The sequence below is a fragment of the Anguilla rostrata genome, chromosome 2 (assembly GCF_018555375.3).
Source record: "Anguilla rostrata isolate EN2019 chromosome 2, ASM1855537v3, whole genome shotgun sequence".
In the NCBI taxonomy this organism is placed as follows: Eukaryota; Metazoa; Chordata; class Actinopteri; order Anguilliformes; family Anguillidae; genus Anguilla; species Anguilla rostrata.
The window spans coordinates 58,408,497-58,432,490 of record NC_057934.1 but is presented as its reverse complement, the minus strand read 5'-3'; the positions used below and the strand labels follow the sequence as shown (position 1 = coordinate 58,432,490).

The window sequence follows — 23,994 nt, the reverse complement described above, 5'->3', positions numbered from 1 at the left end:
GTGCGTGTGTCTGTGTGTGTGTGTGTCTTACAGTGTCTGCATGTGTTATAGTGTGTGTGTGTGTTATAATATGTGTGTGTGTATGTGTTATAGTGTGTGTGTGTGTGTGTGTTATAGTGTGTATGTGTGTGTGTGTATGTGATATAGTGTGTGTGTGTGTGTGAGCAATCGCCTATGTCTGCACAGTAGAATGACAAACTTGCTTTGAAACCTAACTACTGTGTAATGGCTGTGATCTGACTGACAGTCTGATTACAGGGGATGGCCGACTGCGGAAATGTGTTTGAAATGCTTCGTGTTTCCTGCTGGAGACGGGAAGGAGTCTGTCCTCGGCTCATATCCATTCATTCATGTATTGGTGAATGCCGAAATACGTCAAATACAAAACACAATCAAACATACACTGAAAAAAAACCCTGAAAAAATGACTTCACCTATCTTCCATCTGCAGCAGAACGGCACAGTTCCTTTATTGAACGTGCAAAACCTTCAGTTACATCAAAACAATGGCTTCCTAATCTATCTATCACCTTAACTGAGTGTGAGTGGCAGACCTGAGTCTGAGTGGCAGACTATTACAATACATACATTCTACATTATTTTCACAAAGCCATCACACCTAGCTTGCCCTCAATCTCTCAATCTGACATGTTGAGTACATTTAAATATAGTTTCCATACTTTTGCTGCTTCCTATGGTTATAGCACAGTGAATGACGATCCAGCAATTTTGGAAGGAAGATTCTAAACACACTCCTAAAGGTATTAAAGTACCCTGTGTTGCTGTTTTTTTTACTGGCTGTGGCTAATGGGGTAACAGATGTGTGTGTGTGTATTTGCACATTCATGCATGCATCCATATGTGTCCTGTGTGTGTGCCTGTGTGTGTGTCTGTGTGTGTGTGTGTGATTGTACAGCTGGCGTGGTGGCTGTTTACTCTGGGCATAGTTACTCACCACAGTGAAAACTCAAACCAAGGTGTTGAATTAGATAACCGTGGCTTCATTTGAAATTAATTTCAAGGCACTAAATTTGCACTTCCTGGAAAAAAACAAAGAAAAACGCATGATTTCAGAGTTCATGAAGCTGTCCTTCCTGTTCTTGCTAGCTGTTGGAACAATACTGGGCCCCTTTTCTAAGGTCCACTGCTCTCCCATGCAGGTGCCAACAGCAACACTGAGGTCTGGTGGCTCATGCTGGGAAAGAGAGGAAGTGACATCATCAGCATGAGACCAATTAAAACTTCTCACCACAAGGGGATATACTGTACATGTAAGCAGATATCATATTTCATCGACTTATGTTTAAAAGAATATCCATGGTTCCACTGATTCATCCCTCCTCCATCCCCCTACGAAAGAAAGAGGTAACAAGAGTTACCAGTCATGATATTTTACAGTCTTGGGCCACAACTGTTTCATCCAGGTTGCTCTTGGTAACTGACATACAGTACTTATTGTCTCAGAACCATTATGAAAATGCAATATACCAAAATAAATTGACATAAAACATATTGTCAAAATATTGCAGCACTGCATACAATTCTGTGAAATAAACTTATATTTCCAAATAAAAGGTCCGCATATACATATACAATATTACTGAATATTCTATTTCTGTTAGGAAGCAGGCTCCCAATGTTCAATGCGCTCAGGGCAGATCAGCGGTGAGGAGCTGTTGAATGAAGGTGGACGTGCAGCCAAAAACTGGATGGCAGCAGTACCTTCAGTAAAAGCAGCTGGATGGAGCAAACACTAGGCCCTGATTGGTCCTTTGCAGATCAGATGCTGTGGCAGTGCTGTGTGTATCACTTCAAAGCCCAGACCGGGCACGCGGTTCCTCCAGACTTCCTGTCCCGACCTCCTCCAATCAAGGCTCAATCAGAGGCACGCCTGACCGCAGAGTCTGCCAGACCCCCCCCCCCTCGAGTCCCCCCCAGAGAGGAGCGCAGCAGCACCAGCGGTGTGATCCACACAGGCGCTTTGTTTGGGTCCACCGTTCTGGTTGAGCCCAGCAGCTGGAGGGAGACTGGGTCAGCTTGCTTTTGATGTCGAGGGGGGAAATTATTTGGTTTTTTTTTATTTTAAACCCCACGTGGTGAGCCATGTGCTTGAAAAAAAACTGCGGAAGGAAACGGTGATCTTGATAAAAGAGCGCTGTAAGGAAGATCACACACATGCACACACACACTCACTCACTCACTCACACACACACACACACACACACACACACACTCACTCACTCACTCACTCACTCACACACACACACACACACACACACACTCACTCACTCACACACACACTCACACTCACACACACTCACTCACTCACTCACTCACACACACACACTCACTCACCCACTCACACACACACACACTCACTCACTCACACACATATACATACACACACGCGCGCGTGCGCCACAAACGCAGACGAGCTGTAGCTCTGCAGGGGTTCCTGAGAGGATGCTGAGACATTGGCGCATTCCTCTGGCAGCAGCCACAAAGGCGGCGGGAGGTCCTGGCGGAATGTGGGAGAGAGGGAAGAGGAAGTGCGCGGAGTGTGGCGCACATAAAGGCGGGCGGCGGGGCCTGTGCTGCTGGCCGTCTCTCATCAAAGACACAACACTGACTTATTTGCGCCATAAAGACTGCGGCTGGAAATGGTAACAGTATGGGTAACTAGTCACAGCATTACAATGCAATATATTGTAATTTGCAATGACAATATATTCTAATATATTGCTATTTCTACTGTGTTAAATATGTTGAATAATACAGTCAAATCTATTGAAAAATATACCAATTACTGCCGCTTGTCATTGGGATACATCTGAATAAAACTAACAATATCTATTATTCAGCAGAAATGGCAATCTATTTGGCATGTATTAAAAAAATATTTGGAGTTCCTCCATATATTAAAATTACTGCACTACATATTTTTCAGTATATGTCAGTATATTTTTGTAGCGTATGGGTCAGGGAAAATAGCCAGTCATGAGCCAGCCCTACAACTAGTGTGCAGTTCAATCAGATGGGGAGGAGAAATAACAGAGCCCCCCCCACGAAAGATAGATCAGTGTATCTGTCCAAATATTGCCAGCTCTGGGCACCACTTATGTAGAAAAGACCTGCACTGGCCATATCACCCATCCTGCAATTTAGACAACTAAAAGGGCCACCTGATTTCACTAATTCCATATGCTTCTTCCACTTTCTGTTGAGGGTCACCTTTTTTCAATTTGTTTTTTCGAATTAATCTGATTTTATTCTTCCTTAAATTGATAGTTCTCTATCCCCATCTACAGGGTCCAATGGCAGATTAGCCATTGGCTAAAAAAACAGCAGTCTGATGAAGAGTCATTCAGGCTCAAAACGTTCCTTACTGTTCGATGTTAAATCAATTTATGGCATTGGGAAGCATACACAGGGTGCAAATCCACATTCCTTCTTTTCAGCCCACTTTCCTGTACGGCACCTGTGTTTTTGGACGCGTGTGTATTTTCTGTGATAGATCAGCCATTTTTCTGGGCATCGGTGTTGGAAGATGCCTGCAGCAGGTTAGCGGTCCAGGGTGCCGTGGTGACTTGTGAGATGTGGAGGTGTTCAAAGGTAAACACACACACACACACTGTTTCATTGGGCTCTTACCTGCTCTGTGAAATGTGTTTTCTTAGCAGGGATCAGTCACTGAGTGAAGGAACAGGAACTATGACAGGCGAGCCTGGAACACTTCCCCTACGAGCTCCGAGACTCCGGTGATTTATGGCCAATCATTGTCTCTTGTTTGGGGGCTTAGCCAATGGGCTGCATTTTTGGCAGCCAGCTCCGCCTTCACAGCACGGAAGCCCCGGGTCCCGTAGCCAAGGTTACCATCCTAGGAGCTGAAGGAGCTAGCCTGTTTGATGTCTCAGAGATGGAGGGATGAGAGGAGAAAAAAGTCACGGAGAAAAGAAGAACAGGGACATGGGCTTTTTTGGCACCTTCATCCATCTTTACTCAGGAGGAGGGGATGGAAAGATGGAGGGAGATTTGGAAGGGAGTGATAGAGAGGGGCCCTTCCCATTAATGTCCATACTTCACTGGCACAGAAACTTAAAGAGGAGCTGTGGGGGTTTCTTGGCTCTGGAAATGAAAAGGCTCTCTTTATTCTTCTTTCTCTTACCTCTCACTCTGCTCTTGGATGGGAAAGGAAAGAAAAGCGATGCTGTCCTGGCAATACTATGAGTGTGTGTGGTCATGCCAGTAAAGCAAATTTAATTTTGAATTTGGGAGAAAGAGCGAGAGAGAGAGAGGGGGAAGAGAGAGAGAGAGAGAGAAGGGGGGATTAATAAAAAAGAGTATAGAAGGAATAACTGTCTGTGCGGGTGGTTTGGTGCATGCTGGGAAGCATCAGTAGAAGCATTGACTACCCAGCACTGACTGCTCAGCACTGACTGCCCTGCAGAGACTGACCAGCACTGACTGTTCAGCACTGACTGCCCTGCAGAGACTGACCAGCACTGACTGCCCAGAGCTGACTGCTCAGCACTGACTGCCCTGCAGAGACTGACCAGAACTGACTGCCCTGCAGAGACTGACCAGCACTGACTGCTCAGCACTGACTGACCAGCACTGACTGCTCAGGACTGACTGCCCTACAGACTGACCAGCACTGACTGCCCTGCAGAGACTGACCAGCACTGACTGCCCAGCACTGACTGCTCAGCACTGACTGCCCAGCACTGACTGTTCAGCACTGACTGCCCTGCAGAGACTGACCAGCACTGACTGCCCAGAGCTGACTGCTCAGCACTGACTGCCCAGCACTGACTGCTCAGCACTGAATGCCCTGCAGAGACTGACCAGAACTGACTGCCCTGCAGAGACTGACCAGCACTGACTGCTCAGCACTGACTGACCAGCACTGACTGCTCAGGACTGACTGCCCTGCGGAGACTAACCAGCACTGTCTGCCCTGCAGAGACTGACCAGCACTGACTGCTCAGCACTGACTGCCCAGAACTGACTGCCCAGCAGGGTGCAATTACTAATTATACACATGCATGTCCAAATACAAAGAAAGATAAAGAACAACGTCCAGCACAAGCCCTGGCAATGATGTAAGTCAGTAATTCTAAATTCTAAATTTCAATGAACTTGGCATCAATCATGTCATGCAACAAAATTCCTGCTCGCAGTAATCTGCATTTCGAAATTTGGATGAGCATAACCATGGAAGGTTATCTCTGGTCCAAAATGCATTAATCTTCTCCTCCTTTTTCATATGAGTAACACAAATCCCAGTGGCCTACCTACAATGGAAAAGCAGGCTTGTAGGAGCTAGAAATAAAATTGTAGCAGATTTATTAGCCATTGCCTGTAACAAAATTTCATGAAATGTGTTTCATGTAATGAAAAAAAAAAGACATTTGTGGAAATGAGTCCAAGAACTCCTCAATACTGGACTCAAAAATCCGTCCAATCCAGAAGGTTTACAAGCATCCTTACATGTTTCCTTCACGGAGCAGAGGAGAGCAACCATTGTTTGTTTCAACCAATGTTTGCCCTTACAGGTACCTTTGGCAAGCCATTAAAAACAGGCAGTATTTTTTCCTTCATAAACACTAAGTGGTACGTTGGGCAATCACTAAAACTACACACGGCAAACTTAATTTGCAACCCTTGCATTTACTTGTAGGTCAAAGTAATGGTAAATTGTTGATAAAATAAAGGCCCATTCATAGCTGCAGAGATGGCATTATTTCAAATGCTTGCATTCACATTTATCTGGATAGTTGTTATGGAAAAACATACTAAAAAGTTGTTCACCTTTTTATCTGGCTTATACCTCCATGCCATCATCAAAAAATAAACACATTTTGATTAGTTTATAGAGACACTTAGGAGGTATTTTGTAACTAAATATACATTCTTGTTATGTAGTCAGGTTGTGGTCAGTTCAGTGTCCTGACCTGTTTTAGAGATTTTAACCCAGGAAAAACCTGATCGTTTACCCTCTTTCACAACACTCCTTTCTTATCAGCATTTTTTTTTTTTTTTGACAAATATAGTAAAACAATATTCAGTTGCAGTTTTTTTGCCACATGCTTTTCTTTTAGAAAAAAAAAAGAAAGAAGAAAAACACAGCTCAGATTTGATGTAGAACATTCCCAGTATCCATTTCGATAACCATCCAGAACGTGTCAACTGCTGTTGTTTTTCTTGGACCGGGTTCTCGAATACATTATACGAGAAGGGAGCATATGACGTACCTGTATTTTATTAAGAATGAGCACACGGCCGGGTAACTGGCTTCCCTCTTTTAAGAATGCCTCGCTCACTCCCTTCCTAACCTCTTTCACTGCCAGACTTCATTCCTGTTCCCCCCTTCGTCCCTCGGTTGACCCTGTAATGACTTCTGTAATCAGGGAATGAGCTCTTACTCATTTAATGTGACGGCCCGAACACTTGACACCGGATGACGTTTGCTGCTCAGCTTTCTGAAAAATAGCAAGAACAAAACAAGAAAAATGAAGAATTTATTTATTTATTGCGGCAATGCAAACCACCTGTTTGGACGCTTTGGGTGATTTTACTATTTCGCGATCTGCAAGTATTTTATTTATTTATTTATTTATTTATTTATTTATTCATTCATTCAGAATCATTCATATTCATTCATTTATTTGGCAAGTTTCTAAATAACATACACCAAGCATACATCACGAAGAAACAGAAATAAACCGATACTTTGTCAACACAGTGAGCCCAGTTTCATCAAAGCAGGCAACTGCACTCAAAGTTTCCTGTGCAGAAATGGTGCGTTTCCCGCAAGAACGATCTGGATGGACCAGCTAACCGGTTAACGACTGGGTTGATTTGAAGAGCGTCAGATAGCCTACTGCTTACCTGGCTTGTATTCGAAGCGGCACGGATAGCCACTAGAGAGCACAGTGATCGCCGAAAGCAAATCACTGTTATGAAGGAGGTTTATGGAACTTATGAGCCTACCAGTTGCGTAAATATATATACTTAACGTTAAATTTAAGTAACCGAATATGGGCGACAACAGCTTTCCGGAGAAAAAGAAAAGCTTTGGGTCCTTAACAGTAGCCTAATGTACTACGTTTCTTGCAGTTGCTTTCCATATCGCCATCATTAGAGAAAGTAAACTACCGATATCGAACGCCCCTACTCTGATTGACAAATAGCTGAGCGAATCAGAAGCACGTTTTTGTTCATGTTAACAAATAGGCATACGGGGGACAGAGTTGCGGAAGTTGTGCCAATATGTGGAACTTCGTGTGTGATGTTCTTGAAAGGGAACCTGAAATAAAACTAACTGGATTCTTAGGCATGCAGACAAATTATTACCATAACCAACAACCATAATCTTATGAGGTAGCTTATCATGTAACCGTATAATTTCTGAAAAACAACAAAATAGGCTTTTTGCGTCTTAGTAGTGGCTAACGTTACACGTGCAAAGGAGCTTGTGTTGTGGCTATCCATTGAAACATGTTATTTGCCGGATATTTCAAGTAGCCGACCAGGAACGTATTTAGCATGAGTATATTCTCAGTGCTTAATATTTTAATCTTGAATGAATCGTAGTGTGAGCAGTTAACGGTCATATAACCAGATTCCCTTTCAATCACTGCATGCTACGATTAGCCTACGCTTGTTAAAACGTTTTCATTCAGAAGGTAAATGAGATAGTCGTGCCCCTGCCAAACGACGATTCAGAGAAAATCTCGGACTACAATGTGAGATGGACGGGGGCGGTGAGTCTGCTGCAAGCAGTGGCATTGACGTGGTAGGTAGCTAGCCAGCTATCTTGAATTTGCTTATTGTTGGCAGGGATACAGTGAAACGATAGCAAGTGGTGTTCAAATGTTGCACTGTCCGATCTAACGCGCTGCACTCTGTAATCTAAAAATGGACACAGCCGTGCAATGTTCCTGGAATACTTGAAAACATCAAATTTGGCGTATTCATTTAAAATGTGAGAGTAGGCTATCCCTTGAACGCAATTAAGTGAGCTCGCTTTATGGTCAAGACACTCACAGAAACCCAACCAACTTTACAATGAGAGACTCTGAATGAACGGCATCACCAGATGAGTGATTGACAAGGCAGACCCGTTACCCAGTCAGCTACTCCTGTATCAGCCCATTGATACACAATTGCAGTTTGTAGCTATAGACGTTCCTGTGACAAGGCCATTGAGACCTTACAGGTCAATGTACGTAATTGGATTGCTGAAAGTGAGCGATAAATGACGGGAGCTGTCTTATCAATGTTAGAATCCGGATAACGATTCGGGAATCCCTCAGCCAATCAGAAATGCTGGATACTGATAGAGCAACAATGAAACAAATAGGGAAGTGTACGCACCGACGTTTTATTTACGAAGTTCTTCATTTCACTCTGCGTTTCAGCGGAGCTTGGCAGATTCCCTTTTCTGTGTGGTTTGCAATGAAAATATTTTACAAACAAGGCTATCAATTTGTGCATATTTATTGGAGGCATTTAGGGATACGGTTTTTTTAAACCATACCCAGGACGTGTGGCAGCATTTATCTGGCATTAATCATTGTTGTATTTGTGTAATAAAAACAGTTGGTTACTTAGCTTGAGTTGAGCACGTTCAATTCCTGTGATTTAGCCTAATAAAAACAGCCATGTAAATTTCCTTGTTTGCCTACCTCAACTATGAATTTTTGTTTATGTTTGGCCATCAAAATAAACTGAAGCGAGAGGTAGCTGTGCAAAAGTGTAGGAGTGTGGGGGTACAGAGAGCTATTCCTAATGGTTGACCTACAAGAAAATGCTTTCAGTTGACAGGCCTGGTGCCCTCGTCTACAGGAACACACACCTGAATATGATTGGTAATCACTAATCAGCCCGGGTGTATCTTGTTGACTTTTCCTGGTCAAGCATAAAACCGTGTCCTTTCTAATTTCATACTGCGTTACTGTATGTTTTTGTAGGTTTCATATCTTGTATAGTGCTGGAGTTTCAGTTTAGTACACCCCCCTCCCCTCATTTTGAAAATTGGGATGACCACTGGACAAATTTGTCAAACCTTGAACTCATTCCAAACGCTGTCGGTTAGAAAAAAGAGTAACCGTGGAAACGGGGTGAAATGTGGGTGATGCAATGCAGAGCTGGCTTGACCCAATAAGTGGCACATGTGGCTGCTTAGGGCCCCTGTGACTGCCTAGGGGGGCCCCAAAATCATTCTGATACCGTGGTAACGAACCCTGTTTCTGGACATCTACCATCCTGTAGGCTACAGGATGGTAGATCTCCAGGAAAACGGTTGGCTGCCACTTTTCTAAAATAGTGGGGGGGTGGGGGGGGAGTTGAAATCAAATCCTGCTTAGTGCCCCTTAAAAAGGCTAGGGCAGGCACTGATGTAAGGGTCTGTTGCTGGTCACATGATGCTCTCCTCTTCTCCTCTCAGTCCATCATCCTGCCGATGTACAATGCCTCCTGCTGGCTGGACGACTGTCTGCAGTCTGTGCTGGAGCAGGACTTTCAGGGCTCCATGGAACTGTCTGTGTTTGACGACGCCAGTACAGTACGTACACACCTGTCCATGCCTTCCCACACCTGTCCACAGCTGCCCACACCTGCACACACCAGTCTGCACCTCCCCACGCCTGCCTACACCTGCCCACACCTGCAGAAACCCATCCGCATCTGTCCGTTTCAAAATAAGTATTCATTTCCATGTCCAGGGCATCTCACTGTCTGTATGTCTTCAGCACTCCTTCAGTTGGTAGCTTTCACTTCTCTGCTGCCCATGGGCGTTTAAGGATCACATGACCTGGCTCTGTCCATCTCTTAGCTGAGATGTTTCCAAGGTTGCTCCACTGACCACTTCTGTTATTCGTACTGAAAAACAAGCAGGCCGCTTTCCTAGCAGTTTGTTGAAAACAGATACTGTATTTAAGCAGAGCTGGAAACTGATCTCTGGGGATGAAAAAAACAGACTTAGACCAACTTTTGGGTTGGACATCCCCCACCCCTCAGACACACACACTCACACCACAAATACAGCCTTGCTCTGGATCGCTCATAAATACTTGACATGTCCAGATCCTTTTTTTCCTGATGTAAATAATACAGTGTTCTCTGTGGAAGGGGCCCCCAATGCCCTTCAGCCCCTGTGGTGCTGGCTCACCTCAGATACGAGCGGTCAGAGACAAACCCCCCCCCCCCCCCCCCAGTTGGAGGCAACTCTGGGTAGTGTTTTAGAAACATCCAACCACAGCGTCTCACCCCTATCAGCACTTCGCACCCCCTCACCCTAAATGGCGGGCTGTAGGGTACGGAGACGCCGGACCCCCACTGCTAGAAGAGGGGGACTCACGGCGGGCCAGAGGGTCAGAGTAATTACTGTGTGTGTCGCCTGCCAACTGAGCATCTCCCTGGGATCTGGGGTGGGGTGGGGTGGGGTGGGGTAGGCGGGGTAGCGGTACTTGGGGGCTTAATGCTGGTGCGGTGTGGTTAAGGACCCCTGACCAGAAGACTGGGCTCAAACCCAAGCGTGATCTCCTCCCCAGGCACCCCCCCAGTACCCCTTGCAAATATTTATGCTGCTAGTTCATATCAAAACAGCATCACATAAAGAGATGGTTTGATAAAGAGACGGGTGAAATTTGTGTGGGGTGAAGTCATAACGGCTGCTGTAGTCACTGAGATTCATCACTGGGGACGGAGTGTGGCACAGTGGGTAAGGAACTGCGCTCGTAACCGAAAGGTCGCAGGTTCGAATCCCGGGTAAGGACACTGCCGTTGTACCCTTGAGCAAGGTACTTAACCTGCGTTGCTTCAGTATATATCCAGCTGTATAAATGGATACAATGTAAAGTGCTATGTAAAAAGTTGTGTAAGTCGCTCTGGATAAGAGCGTCTGCTAAATGCCTATAATGTAATGTAATGTAATGTAACATGTCCGATTTTGATTCCAGAGTTAGACATGGAAGCAGTTTATATAAGTATTTAGCCAATATTTATCATGGAAGCAGTTAGTGCCTATATTTCATTGACGTGGTCTGTAACTTTTTGTCCATTTCTGAGTGTGTGTGTCTGTCTCCAAGGCTATGAGTGATGGTGATGGTGATGGATGATTGTTATGTCTGTTGTCAGGACAACTCACAAGCAGTGATCGGAAGCTGGACAGAGAGGCTGCAGGAGCGAGGAATCGCCATGGTGATCTCGGGACACAACTCGGACCAGCCCAAAGGGGGTCAGTCTCGAGGGGGGCGGGTGATGGGGTGGGGGTGTCTTTATCAGTTATGATCTGCTCTGTCTCATGTAGCTGGGTGCTGATGATGGTGTGAATGTGAGAAAGAACAAACAGATTTAATGAGAGGAAAGATGAGAAGGATGTAGGCTCTTTCCATAGGCACCATCTACTGGCCTGGCTATGCCAAGAGCACACAGGTGTGTGTGTGTGTGTGTGTATGTGTATGTGTGCCTGTGGGTGTCAGTATGTGTGTGTGCATGCATGTGTGTGTGTTTGTGTGTGTGAGTGTTTGTGTGCCTGTGGGTGTGTGTGTGCGTGCTTGTGGGCATGTGCTCGTGTGTGTTTCAGTAGTTTACAATTGTTTTTAACTGAACCAAGAAGGCCCCTTCACATGAAATTGCACAGACCAGCATCTGACTTGGACAGCAGTGTAAATGTGGTATAATTTTAGACGTGTTCTGCGCAGGGGGAAACCAGTGGAGACAGCGGACAGGGGCCTGCTGCCTGGCAGTTCAAAGGGCGAAGTCAATCTTTCTCCCATTTCAATAAAATTGAGAACAAATTAAGATTCTGCTTGCCTGGCTCCGATAAAATGCAGGCCGCACCAGACCAACCACATCATGTCCTTGGAAGACTTGTTTTGCTTTTATTCCAAGACTAGCACTGTGTGTGTATCAGTGGGGAACACGAGACAAGCGTTCCTCTTGTTTTCACACTCAGAACATGGACACATGGAAAGTGATATTGTAGGAGGAACCCCAGGCTGTTCTCATACAGAGTGGAGCCCTGAAACACCCCCCCCCCAGCTCCACCCTACACCCACCCAACCACCCCCCCCCTCCAGCTCCACCATCCACCCACCCAACCACCCCCCCCCCTCCAGCTCCACCATCCACCCACCCTCCCCTCCTGCTCCACCCTCCAACCCCCCCCCACCCTCAACCGTTATGGCTAGTGAAAGGGTGCAGTCAGTTTTGTCCCAGGTACTGGTATATCTAACCCAAGGCTGAGGCCAGGGTAATTGTGTTTTCATGGGAATTTGCTGACTGGCTGACTGAGGGAGTGACTCACAGACTGAAAAGCTGAAAGACTTAAAGGTGCCTCACTGATGTCACTGTGCGATGTCACTGTCAGGACCTCATATAGAGGCCCTGTTGTTATGACACTGGCTCAACTCCTGGTTTTAGGCCTCCGCATGTCTGCGCCCCCCCCCCCCGCACGAAAATAAAAAATCCAACTCACATGGGATGTTAGAGAGCAAGGATCAGTGTGCTGTTCACTGTTAAAAAAGCCGGAATCAGTGCGCTGTTCTCTGTAGAGACAGAGCCAGGATCAGCGCGCTGTTCCTGTTAGGAAAGAGCCAGGATCAGTGCCCTGTTAAATGTTAGGAAAGAGCCAGGATCAGTGTGCTGTTCAATGTTAGGAAAGAGCCAGGATCAGTGCCCTGTTCAATGTTAGGAAAGAGCCAGGATCAGTGCGCTGTTCACTGTTAGGAAAGAGCTGGGATCAGTGTACTCTTCACTGTAGAGGAAGACCCAGGATCGGTGTCCTGTTCACTGTTTGGAAAGAATCAGGATCAGTGTGCCAATTGTATACAGGCCCCCATAAATAAATTTTAAAAAATAAAACGATAATAAATGTGCATTTCAGATATTTCACGCAGGTCAATTTAAGATGGGGGATAGGAGTGTGATTGGTTCAGTGGAGATGCTGAGGGAGGGTTTTGCATGTGATTGGTTCAGGGGAGAGGGTGAGTGAGGATGGGGTGGTTGGGATTGGTTCTGTGGCACTCTGGCCTGTTTCATGGGGAGTAACTATGCCCTTCTGTCCTCTGCACCAGCGGGTTACGCCAAGAACCGTGCCGTGATACAGAGCCGGGGGAGGTTCCTGTGCTTTCAGGATGCGGTGAGTACTGTGTGTGTGTGCGTGTGTGTGTGTGGGCATTTGTGTTTGTGTGTGCACGTGTGTGCGCATGCATGCATGTATGTGTATATATGCTCGTTAGTGTAGATGTGAACACAAGTACGTATTAATCTTCATTCTGCTGGTTGCTGTGATCAGAATCATCTGCTGAAGGGGTGTAATATGTGTGTGCAGGTGTGCATATCTGAGCAACCATGCACTTCCTTGTGTACCTGCTTGTTTCCTTAATTGGATTACAGCAGTACAGCATCTTTGGGTTGAATAGAATAGCATGATAATACCTTAGCGTTGAGAAAAGATGCTCCACGATTCTTTGTAACGGTTAAAGATACAAGTGTATGGAATGCGTGTGTGTTTTCTAATGGGGAGTTTTTTGCTAACAGGACTACGTTCCTGTTGGGCAGGTCATTCACCCTTTCCTGTGTTTCACACTTTTGTTTGGGGAGGGAGGGAGGGTGGGTGGCATGACATCTGAAACGTGTCAAGCACAGAGGGGGTTCTGGGAACTGCAGCTCCGCGCTTCGGTGGCTCTGTGACAGCCAGGCCTAAACCGGCCGGCCTCTCCTAGGGGCCCGTGACGTGGGGCACCTGGTTCGGGCAGGGGTGGGGGGTGGAGTCAAGGCCGCTCGTTACACGCGCGACCTGCCCGGCTCCCCCCAGCGTGCGGCAGGTTTGACAGGCCTGTCAGGAGCGGATGAAAAATGGGCTGCGGTCCGAGGCGGGTGGTGGTGGGGGGGCAGGGGGGTGCGGGGGGCAGCGGGAGGGGTCCCACGTTTACCTCGGCTGACACTTTGGCTCTGCGCTGGAAACGCGATACGCCCATCGCTCACCGGGCTCACGCTGATTATGCAGGAAAACAAACAGGGACCTGCGCCTGTCTCTGACGGGCGTGGCCCTCCGCATGGGTGCAGGACTCTGAGTCGCCCTTTATTCGACCCACACGAGCGAGGCTCGTTCCCCAAAAATTTGAACGGAGCCAGAGAGGGTGTGAAGCGTCCCAGGACCGGGGAGCCGGGGTGTGGACAGATCCCCGGCTTGCCCCTGTCCAAAATCAACCTTCGGGCTGGAGGCACATGACCCCGTTGCCATGGTGTCTTCATTTCAGTTTGTTTTGAGTTATGCGCTGCCGTATCACCATATCAAGGGGGAAAATCTGTCTGAATGTTTCTTGGAAATGAAGAGGAGAACAGAAAATCAAGAATATTTGCATGTGTTATAGATTGTAACGTATCATTGCTATTTTGTCTACAGTAATGCCTACATTAACTACAGAATCTATTTACTTGTTCTAGATTACCTGCATCTACGGCATTGCAGAATCAGTGTAGGAGTGCAAGATTCCCTGCCTCAACCTATTTACCAGATTTGAGATTCATTGCTACTTTACAGCTCTGGATTCTAAACTTCTTGCTTCATTTGTGGAATGTCTTCACCCGTTCATGGTTCCCTGCATGAGCTACAGAATGCCCTTACCTTTTCATGAATCTCTATACCTGGCTCTGAATGTCTCCCCCTGCTGGTAGCAATGCGCAGGCTTCTCTGCTGTGATATTTGACTGGTGTCCCTCACAGGTTGATAAAACGGGTGAAGTGTTGCGGGAGAACTCTCCTGTAGCGTATCTCTGGACGTTCACGGCCAGCTGATGAAGCATTTGCTTTTAATAATGTCCGTCGCCTGCGACATCGTCCCGGAGCGTGTGGAGCGTTTGAACGCGGTGCGGAGAAGCGCTGCTCTTGTGCGTCAGATTCAGACAGGAAGGGGCCAGGAAAGGGCGTGTTTGCCAAGGAAGCGGTTAACGCCCTCCCGGGGCACTCCCACTTTGGTGCGTTGTGGTTGTGTGCGCAGTCCAGAGGCAGACGGGCCTCTCATTCAGCGCTCGTTTGGATTCAGTGGCGCTCTTTGCTCCCCTGTGTTAGCTTCTTGCTTCTGCGTAGGCCTGAGGCCTGGTGGCGGTCTCACCCTTCAGGGGACGCTGAAATGGCGGAAAGCTCCAGAGACCTCATGCATTCCAGTGAAAGTGACCGCGCTCTATCTCAGCCGCTTTTATGGCAAATTTGGAATATTTTTCAGACGGAATACGGATGGCAAAGCTGAAATTGTTACAAAAACAAAAACTTTGCCAGAGCCCTGTCAACAATCCCTCGGCACCTTGCTGCCGCCGACAGCAGTTCTTCAGAAGGCCCCCCCCCCTCCCCCCATATCTAATTTTAGTCTATCTGACGTGTTTGGATTTTTGGAATCTTGCTCTCTATGGTCCTGCTGGGGAAAAGGCGGTCCATCTGAGTCTTAGTCATGATCTTCAGAGATGTTTCTGGAGGTCTTATCCCACACACACACACACTCACAGACTTTCACACACAAACACGCACACTCACACAGACTCTCTCTCTCACGCACACACACACACACGCACACAGACTCACACACACGCATACATACACTCACACACACACACACACACACACACATACGCATACAAGCAAGCAAGCACACGCACACACACACTCTTCAGCAGATCATAGACACTCAGGATTCTCCATGTACGGATCCTTAGATCTTGGATGGAGATCCACTCAGATCCCTGAACCAAGTCTCGGCCAATTGGGCTGCTGCTCTGCTAATCTACAAATCTGACCAATCAAAGTGCTTGGCTGTCCAGAGCCAAGATCTCACGTTGCAAAGTTATCCTGTTACTGGGAAACCGAAAGCTGGTTTCTCGTTTCTCCTTAAATGGCCTTGAGATCTTGCATTTATCTTTCAACGTATGGATTTTTTAAATTTCACTAGTAAATGTAATAATCCCCACAAATAGTTTAGTTAAATTTGCGGAATTGCCGTCTCCTCTGCTGATTGGCTGTTCGGCGGATGGTAGAAAAGTGTCTAGTGGAAACAGTCTCCACTTGTTTTGGGCAGGCGCCGTTAGAGCCGGGTGCAAAATGGGAACGGTAGCGGTGTGGAAAATCTGGGTCAGTTTTATTATCGTGTTCTGCGGTGGGGATGAAGATGTCTTTGTGGAGCGGCTCGCCGTGTGATGTGGACCGCGCGCTGAGCTGCGACTCCCCGGGAGCTGCGAATTCCACAGGATAAATGGGGCTTAAGGACCATTCCAGCGCCGTTAGCCGCCCGCGATAAACCGCTAACCGATGACAGAGTGAGCCTGTTTGATTAGCCTCAGGTGTGCACCCGCCACCCCCCGTCTCCAACCCCCCCACCACCACAGTTTCCTGTGAGTGTGCCAGCAGCCCGGTACAGGAAGCAGCGACTTCTAGCTCGTTAGCTCGGCGTCGGGCGACGAACTCGTTAGCCGAGTCGCCACGGTAACGGGCAGTGATTTATAAAGCGGGGCTACTTTAACGGCTGCAGTCGCTGAGCGGGCTCTGCTGAGGCCTAGCCTGAGCCGTTTGTAATTTTTATTCGCTGCTTTTAAGCCAAAGTTGTCGTTCATAAATTTAACACCTAAACCGTCCTGTTCGTAAATGTGGCGTGACAAAAAAATGTGCTGTTCTAGGGTGCTGAAGTCACAGCTGCTGCCCTTAAACACAGAGGGCTGCTGTGTTCGCCTGCAGATTGCACCAAGTTCAGATAACGGGAGTTTACCTTGAGGCTGGGGAGAAAAGAAAGAGCGCGGAATAGAAGGAACAAAGCGGAACTGTTTTGTGCGTTCCGTGTTCCACGGTGTTCCGTCCCCACTGTTCTTTTCTGTAACATAAAACCCAAACCCCAGCATACCCTAGTTTTTACCCCTAATCATTAGACAAAAGCGAAAAGCAACATTTGTATTGTACAGGAGATTGTTTACGTGACGCTACGTGCGGTAGGATAGTTTCAGCCCTGGATAACAGACCTGGAGTGGTGACCTCCAACCAGGGTGGTGAACAAGCAGCAAATCTCTGGCCTTACAAAGTCACCTCTGTCTGTCTTTTAACCACAGGAAAGTATTCCACGGACCAATTCAGCAATTCCCCACCTCCACATCCCCCCTCACCGTCTTCCCATATCGCCTCTCTCACCAACACCGAAGCCTGTAGGGCCCTGTTTGGCTCCCTATTCCCTACTCCCTACGCCCTATTCCCTATTCCTTCCTGCCTGTTCCCTCTTTCATTTGGTCTGTTTCCCCTGCAGCAGCAGCAGCACACCCACACGCACACAGCTACACCCACACACAAATACAGTACACACACACATGCACATACACATACACATACACATGCACGCATGCATGCACGCACACAGATACACATAGACACACAAACACACACGCACATACACACACATTCCCTGGCCCATGGCGGCTGATTCTAACTCCTGACAATAAAAGTACATTCCCCCTCCTCCAGCCACCAGTTTATTATCCTGTTTTCAGAATTTTGCAAATTCTCTCTCTGCTCCCCACCCACACACCCCCAAAATGGGTTCCATTCTGTCTCTGTGGATTTTGTGTGTCTGTCCACAGGTGTCTTTCCGTTAGTTCAACCAGTCAACCAGTAACTGCCAGATGGAAACAGACTTCTTTTTTCCGGGGGGTGCGGTGCGGGGGTGGGGATAGTGGGTCGAGAGAATTTGTAAGATCAAAACAAAAAGTAAAGTCCAAAAGGTTTCAGTTTTGGGGATGGCTCAGTTGTGAAAAAGGCGGGGCAGGGGGTACAGATCAGTAATGTGCAGAAAAACAGTATCTGGGCCAGTGATAGGCACTGCCGGTCTTTCATAGACAGAGGTTCATCACAAAGGATTAATCTCTCCTGGTCAAAGAGGGAGTCAGGCTAACTGGGGTAGACTGGAGCAGACCAAAACAGACTGAATCAGACTGGAGCAGACCAGAACAGACTGAATCAGACTGGAACAGACCGCACCAGACTGGTCTCAGGGTTTCATGTTTTAGAGCCTCTATTCTTTCGATTAGTAGTTTTATGTACTTGTCGCTGATGCTTTCCAAACGACTCCACGGCGATCCGTCACAGCGACGCCGTAGCCCACCTGCAAATGTGTGATCCGTGGCGTGAACGAGTCTCGCTGTCCGCCAGAAGAACAGTGGCTGAGGAAAATAAAACAATCCTTTCAAACATTTTATTATGCTAATTTTATCGAGTATATACTTTTGAGATCAGATTTAAACAGTTACATTATTGCTTTTGTTGGGGGGGGAGGATACAATAAATGCCTGTGTGTGTGTGTGTGTGTGTGTGTGTGTCTGTGTTTCTGGAGGGTTGGGGGAGGGGGAGGGGGGGCCTTAGTTCATTTTACAGAACAAATTTATGAGGAGAACTTTTCCGGAAGCAGGGCTAGCTGCCGGGCCTTCAGGTCTTGGTGGGGGGAGGAGAGCATCCATTTAACCTACATGAGAGAATCCTGTTGATGACCTCTGACCCACCTCCTGATTGCGGTCGCACTCTGATGATTCGAGTGCCTCTCATCAGTCTGAGGTAGAGGAGGAGGAGGAGACAGGGGGGAAGTAGGAAAGAGTGGCTGCAGATGGAGAGACAGAGAGAGAGAGAAAGAGAAGGAGTGAGAAGCAGCTGGACCGGGCCCAAGACTAGCTTGTCCTCTGGCCCTAATCTGTTTTGACTAATGAGGCTCCGCTTGCTCTCCCTGCGTGAGACCGTGTTTAGAGTGGAAGCGTTGTTGTCTTTGAAACTCCCGACCTCCGCTTTGACCCCGCCAGAGTCACTTAGCCATAACATATACAGCTTTGTGTATGACCTCTCTAAGTCTGCTAATCAGCCCGGCCTCCCTCGCCAACACACGTTTATTTAAAAAACCGTGCATCTGTAATTACCAAAGGCAGTTAGCTAAAGTCTTTGTGTGCTACTTTTTTTAAAAACCCACCATCAACTGGCTATAAAAACAAACTGGGGAAAAAATTTTTTTTTTCCCCCGGCTTGATTCTTTCTTTGTGTTTGCTTTCAAGTTGAACGAGTGTGTAAATATAGCATGGGAGATAGAGGCGTCGAGTTTTGCCAAATCCACGGAAGTGGAGAGATTGCGGAAGATTGGACGTATGTACAGAAATGGCGGCGTGACCGCAGTAATGATTTTGACGGCTGACGCGGTCGTTCCCCGGGGAAACCGCGCTGTTTATGTGAAACAAGCGAGAGATCGACGGTCCCAGAGACACGCGCACCGCCGCACTCCTGAAATTGCTACTGCGGCGTGTGGAATTATGGTCACCCTGGGGTTAGAGTCTGCACAGCCCTGAGGAGAACAGGAGGCTGAGAGCGGCTTTTTTTTAGTGTGTCTTTTGTGGGGTGTTGGTGTGTGTGTGCGTGTGCGCGTGTGTGTGTGTGATTGTCTGTGTGTGTCAGCGCTCGACAGTGCTCCCATTTTAACAGCATTTGCTCCTGAAAATGGATGTGTGCTGACTGGAAAAATAATTTAGGGGCACTTCTACTAATTGGCGTGCGCCTAAATTTTTCAAACTGTGAGCACGTGCTCCTTGGAAAGAAAATGTTAGCGTAGAGTGTGTGTGTGTGTGTGCGCGTGCATGCATATTTTCCTACATGTGTGTGTGTGCATGCATGCTTGTTTTCCTGCATGTGTGTGTAAGTGTGTGTGCATGCATGCTTGTTTTCCTGCATGTGTGTGTAAGTGTGTGTGCATGCATGCTTGTTTTCCTGCATGTGTGTGTGAGTGTGTGTGCATGCATGCTTGTTTTCCTGCATGTGTGTGTAAGTGTGTGCGCATGCATGCTTGTTTTCCTGCATGTGTGTCTAAGCCGTGCATACATGCTTCTGAGCGAGTGTTTTTGTGTCTTTGTGCATATGTGTCTGTGTATGATTGCCTGATCTTCGCTGCGTGTGTTTGTGGGTGTGTGTAGGGGGGTGTCCAAAGATCATCACACTGATGCTAATTCAGTTGTATTATGCAAATAAGCTTCACATGTATTAATCAGTTTTCAGTTCAGCATAAAAGCTGCAAAAAGTCTCTGGATTTTATATTATAAAGGACTAACAGGACAGCTGGCAGACTTACCTGGCCAGAGGGACTGTGAAACACTGACACACTTTCTTATAAACCCGTCTGTTGTCTGTGACTGAACAGACACTGTCTCTGTGTCTGTCTTCAGTGAGAGAGGCTCCCCCATTAGACGTTAACCTCGTCTCCCCAGTTGTTTGTTTAGATTGTGATGCGGGTGACTTTTAAGGGACGGCCTTGTGTGGTCTCCCTGGATTCCTGTGGACGTGATAACCGCCAACTCTGACTTCGCGGCCTCCCTCGCAGTCCCCTCTCGCTCCCTCCATCCTCCCCAAAAAAAATGAAAGAGAGAAGTGAAATAGCGGCTCTGTTTGGCCCGGAGCGCAGATTTTTAATTAGCGGCGAGGCCCTTATCGCAGCTGCAGTCAGACGGCGGCTATCGGCTCCCCGGCACCTCCCACATTCCTCTCCCATGAGGCAATGAGCCCGGCCCGTGTGTGTGTGTGTGTTTAGGGAGGGACACGCATACTCTCTCTCACACACACACACACACACATACACACACACACAAGCACACACACACACACATATGCCACACGCCACACACACACACACACACACACACACACACACACACACACACACACACACACACACACACAGCACACACACACACACATATGCACACACGCACACACACACACACACACATACACACACACACACATGCACACACACACAAGCACACACACACACACACATATGCACACACGCACACACACACACACACACATACACACACACACACATGCACACACACACACACTAGTGTGATAGATAGTGTGAGCTCTGTCCCGGAGTTCAAGGTTCTTGGCGACCCTCAGCAGTGCGGTCAGGTAGCCCTGCGTTCGCCCATCGCTAACTCCGTTATCCGCCTCCTCTCCTTCCACCGAGAGCGCGCAGCGTCTTTCCGGGGTCATGTGACAGAGGCAGAGCCCCTCTGAGCGTCCGAATGCAGGAGTGACGCGGCGCTGGGGGCTCTGTGGTCTGTAGGTCAGGCCTGGGTGGGCTGGACGGCCTGTTCTCATCCTTATGTGTTCCTACCTTCTTACAGTCTGACTCCACCACTGGAGCGTGCGTGGTATGGGCTGCGTCGTCATAGAGACCTTTATCAGCACCACTTTCAGTCCAAAATACTTCACTGCGGTCACCCTTATGAAAACGGAACGTACTTTGCGTATGTTGAAGATTACATCACTTCGCAACGTTTGGACAAATATGAGTCACAGCGTATTGCTGCTTTTCAGTGTATTTTCTGAAGGTATATTGCTGTGAAACATATTAATCATTATATTTTGCCCACATTATATTGCATTATGTCCCACTCCTGCAAGGGCAGGTCAGTATGCCAGCTTACTCTGGTCAGGAGGAGAAGGAGGAGGCGGCTTTTTGGTTTTAGTCTTCCATAATATGAAGTCTGTAGTTCTTCGGGCCATTCTAAAATGAGAGATGATAAGAACAAGTCTGTTTTATTTATAAAATGAAGCTGGTTTACCGCCCCCCTGGCGTCCGCCTCTGGTGAGGTCCCCTCCTGTGTCTACACGCTCGCGTCTGATGTGAACACTTCTCCATTCAGGTATTTAGCGTGACTTACACTGAGCTTACGTTTTTTTTTTTTTTTACATACAGTCCGTTTGTACAGCTGCGTATCTCCTGAAGCATTCCGGTTAAGCACCTTTCTGGAGGGCACGTCTGGAAACGCCTCACCTGTTCCAGCCGGGACCCCGGGACCCCGGGCTCACGGGTCCACTTCCCGAAACCACCGCGCTGTTCTGACGCCCCGAACGTCTGAGATCGAAACGGGGAGGAAACCTGGTTAATGCCTCACAGTGTCGCCACCTTAAGTAAACGCAGGGATCATATTTTCATTTACAACATCAGGAAAAGACTGGGCCAAAATCAATGCCTTTTTTCAGGTTAAAACAAAAGAACTGTTGAGACTTGTGTCTACACTTGTAATCATTAGTGACTTTTTTTCAGACTCTTTCAAACTCTGAATTCTTCTTGGGCCCATGTTCTCACATTGCTAATGAAGCAATGGGGTGCAAGGGCTGATTTTTATGTGAAAGTACATTGTGACACAGGAACTGCCATCGTTGAATTTACAGTACATTTATACCCAGTACCGGTTTTCCATAAGAAATTAGCTTAGAACCACTGGTGCCTGCAGTCTTTACAGCTGTGTAGTATAATCGATAAGGAGCTGGTCTTGTAACATAAATGTCGCAGGTTTGATTCCCCAGTGCCGTTGTACCCATGAGCAAGGTACTTAACCTGCATTGCTTCAGTATATATCCAGCTGTATAAATGGATGCAATGTAAATGCTGTGTAGAATGTTGTGTAAGTCGCTCTAGATAAGAGCATCTGCTAATTGCCTGTAATGTAATGTGTGCTGCACTGAATTCTATTATGCCACTGTGATGTCACTGTGACACCTGTAATGTAATGTGTGCTGCACTGAATTCTGTTATGCCACTGTGATGTCACTGTGACATCTGTAATGTAATGTGTGCTGCACTGAATTCTGTTATGCCACTGTGATGTCACTGTGACGTCACTGCGATTAAGACCGTGGCTGTCTCTTGCAGGACGATGTGATGATGCCACAGAGAGTGCGCTTGCAGTTCGAGGCCTCCCTGCGGAATCCAGACTGCGTAAGTACCAGCGTCCCTCGCACCTGCGCTTCTATGACATCATCGGCTGGTCTTTTACGCAGGAGCCCTACGTCTCAGAAACCGTTCACGGCTGCGCAGCCACCTCCTGGCTGCCTGATTTTGTGCTGACTGATCGATTGAACGCAAGTTGGCTACATGCAGCTTATTACACTGTGTACCCGGCGAACAGATGGCCAGCAGACACAAAGCTGTTTGAAACTGCTTTTCTGGATGAATGCGTTTCGGTTTATCCAAGCAATTTTATACACGATTTGTAATGTGATTCCTGCGCAGTGTTTTGCGATGCTGCCCATTCTGTTCACAAATGAACACCACAACCGCTGCTCACAGATCGAGATCGTTTCGTAGCGGTCAGACCGCAGTGAGATGGGCTTGGGAGTAGACACTAGACTGAAATATGGTGTCACAGACAGACAGACAGATGGACAGACAGACAGACAGACAGTAAGGTTCATCATTCTGGAACATGGACTTTGAGATGAAAGGGTCAGATGTGTCTGCAGTGTGGTGTGTAAACGCGGTGGTCAAAGGTCCACGGGCATGCTGGGGAATGATGGATTGTGGGGGGGGGGGAGTGTAGTTGTGAAAAGCTAAGCAGTGGCCCATGGCCTTTATTAACAGACAGACAGAGAGACAGGCATGCAGGCTGACAGGCAGACGGACACACAGACAGACGGACACACAGATAAACAGACAGACATGCAGGCAGACAGACAGGCAGACACACAGGCAAGCAGACAGATACACAGGCAGACAGACAGGCAGCCACACAGATGCACAGGCAGAGAGACAGACAGACACACTGGCAGACACACAGACACACATAGAGAGACAGACAGACACACAGAAATGCAGACTGATGAAGCAGTCAGGCTGACTCCTGCTCCAGCCCGGGCGGTTTGAGGTTTGAGAGCAGCTCCACAGTGAGCCATTAGGCTGAATGGTCAGTGTAGTTATTTAAACTGGATTAAGGGTCTGATTTCTCCCTGCAGAGAGGGACTGCTCCTGAGCTATCTGAGGAATGGAGCTGTGGTTTAGAGAGAGAGAGGAGAGGGGGAGAGACAAACAGAGAGAGGGGGAGAGAGGGAGAGACAGACAGAGAGAGAGAGGGGGCGAGACAGACAGAGAGGGAGGGAGAGAGAAGGAGAGACAAACAGAGGGAGTCGGAGAGAGTGTGTGCGTGT

The 23,994-nt window shown here is 47.5% G+C and overlaps 1 protein-coding gene and 1 long non-coding RNA gene across 5 annotated transcripts in view; one reads left to right on the top strand and one right to left on the bottom strand.

Moving 5' to 3' along the window:
* Positions 1-439: 439 nt before the first annotated feature.
* Positions 440-7,145, bottom strand: LOC135249285 (uncharacterized). Of its 3 annotated transcripts, none has more exons than XR_010328632.1 (3): positions 6,892-7,145; positions 3,652-6,482; positions 440-1,195 (listed from the first exon to the last, which is right to left on the bottom strand). It is a non-coding gene; the product is annotated as an uncharacterized LOC135249285 (long non-coding RNA). The 3 variants fall into 3 exon arrangements; XR_010328631.1 differs by having other exon boundaries at positions 6,255-6,482; XR_010328630.1 differs by having other exon boundaries at positions 440-6,482.
* A 76-nt stretch (positions 7,146-7,221) lies between these two features.
* Positions 7,222-23,994, top strand: part of b3gntl1 (UDP-GlcNAc:betaGal beta-1,3-N-acetylglucosaminyltransferase-like 1) — a 68,649-nt gene continuing 51,876 nt past the window's right edge. Inside the window, exons 1-5 of one of the 2 annotated variants that reach the window (XM_064324743.1) lie at positions 7,222-7,798; positions 9,452-9,568; positions 11,143-11,242; positions 13,083-13,147; positions 22,724-22,789. In XM_064324743.1, the coding sequence (XP_064180813.1) occupies positions 7,754-7,798; positions 9,452-9,568; positions 11,143-11,242; positions 13,083-13,147; positions 22,724-22,789 (393 nt within the window). In that variant the 5' untranslated portion in view covers positions 7,222-7,753. The remainder of the gene's footprint in view (positions 7,799-9,451; positions 9,569-11,142; positions 11,243-13,082; positions 13,148-22,723; positions 22,790-23,994) is intronic. The other variant, XM_064324745.1, reaches the window with a different exon arrangement.